The following is a 1,284-nucleotide window of genomic DNA, read 5'->3' on the forward strand; positions in this document are numbered from 1 at the left end:
TACACGTAGCGGGGGATGGGACCTCCCATGGGGAAAGCAGCCTGTTCCTCTGTCTCCAGCAGCTTCCGGGTCACCTGCAGCCTCTGTATCTGATATTCAGGATTCCAGGGCACTGCTGTAGGGACAAAGGCCATGTCCTCTGCCCAGACCCAGTTCTCTAGTCCTGTGTGAGGTAAATGAGAGAGATGGTCATGCAGCCAAACCATCCCTGTATGATCTCTGCCCCCACCTAGCATGAGGACACCTCTTCCTTCCCTTCTCTCCCTCCAAGATCACCCCCTCTCCAAAGATTTGGAGAAAGCCTTTCTCTCTTATGGCATTTCTAGTAATATGTGTGTGTGTGTGTGTGTGTGTGTGTGTGTGTGTGTGCATGTGAGTGCGCACACGCCACTTCTGGGGCTTGGACTCAGGGCCTGGGCACTGTCCCTGAACACTTTTTCTTAAGGCTAGTCCTCTACCATTTGAGCCACAGTTCCATTCCTGGCTTTCTGGTGATAAGAGTAACACACACTTTTCTGCCTGTGCTGGCTTAGATTTAAATCTCCTAAGTAGCTAGAATTACAGTTGTGAGCCACCAGTGCCCAGTAACAGTAATTGTTTTTGAGATAGGGTGTGATTTTTTGCCAGGCTCTCTGGTCTATTATTCTTCTATTTCAGGCTTTTCTTTATAGCTGGGATGATAGGTGCACATGACCATGCTCTGCTTCTTCCACTGAGATGGAATCTTGTGAATTTTTCTGTGCTGGCCTGAAACCTCAATCTTCTGAACCTTAGCTTCCCCAGTACCTAGAATGACTACCATGGACAACCGTGCTTTACTATGACTTGAGATGGGGATTCAAGAACTTTTCTGCCAGGGCTGGCCTCAAATCACTATCCTCCTCATCTCAGCTTCCCAAGTAGCTAGAATTCCATGCCTGAGCCACAGGTACCCAAATTATAAATTGCATATCTACATCATATGCTTTTGTATGTTTAATGTTTCAGATGAAAACTTACAGCTGGACAAGGAGCATCCTCCGATCCCCTTACTCCTATCAGGATGTCTTACCTGCCACATCCAGATCCACCTTGAAGTGAACACTGTGGGTGTGAACTGTGCCCAGCGTGTGCTCCCCAACTCGGTTTCCATACTTTAGGGCATCACCGAAGAGGAACACTGAGCTGATGTAGCCCGTGGTGTGGACCTTGACTTCTATGGCCCCATTGGGATGGAAGATCATATCCCACACATAGTCATAGTTGAGCATGGTAGAAACAGATCTGACCACTAACACAGTCTCC

At 48.1% G+C, this 1,284-nt stretch overlaps 1 protein-coding gene across 1 annotated transcript; it reads right to left on the reverse strand.

Moving 5' to 3' along the window:
- Window positions 1-22: 22 nt before the first annotated feature.
- On the reverse strand, window positions 23-1,250 carry LOC106002409 (primary amine oxidase, liver isozyme-like; the record flags this gene model as incomplete). The annotated part of the gene is made up of 2 exons (XM_013037292.1): window positions 1,052-1,250; window positions 23-163 (listed from the first exon to the last, which is right to left on the reverse strand). Coding segments are annotated over exons 1-2 (340 nt in total), but the record flags the coding sequence as incomplete, so codon positions are not given.
- Between the last annotated feature and the right edge of the window lie 34 nt (window positions 1,251-1,284).

This window comes from Dipodomys ordii, unplaced genomic scaffold (assembly GCF_000151885.1).
Source record: "Dipodomys ordii isolate 6190 unplaced genomic scaffold, Dord_2.0 Scaffold10047, whole genome shotgun sequence".
In the NCBI taxonomy this organism is placed as follows: Eukaryota; Metazoa; Chordata; class Mammalia; order Rodentia; family Heteromyidae; genus Dipodomys; species Dipodomys ordii.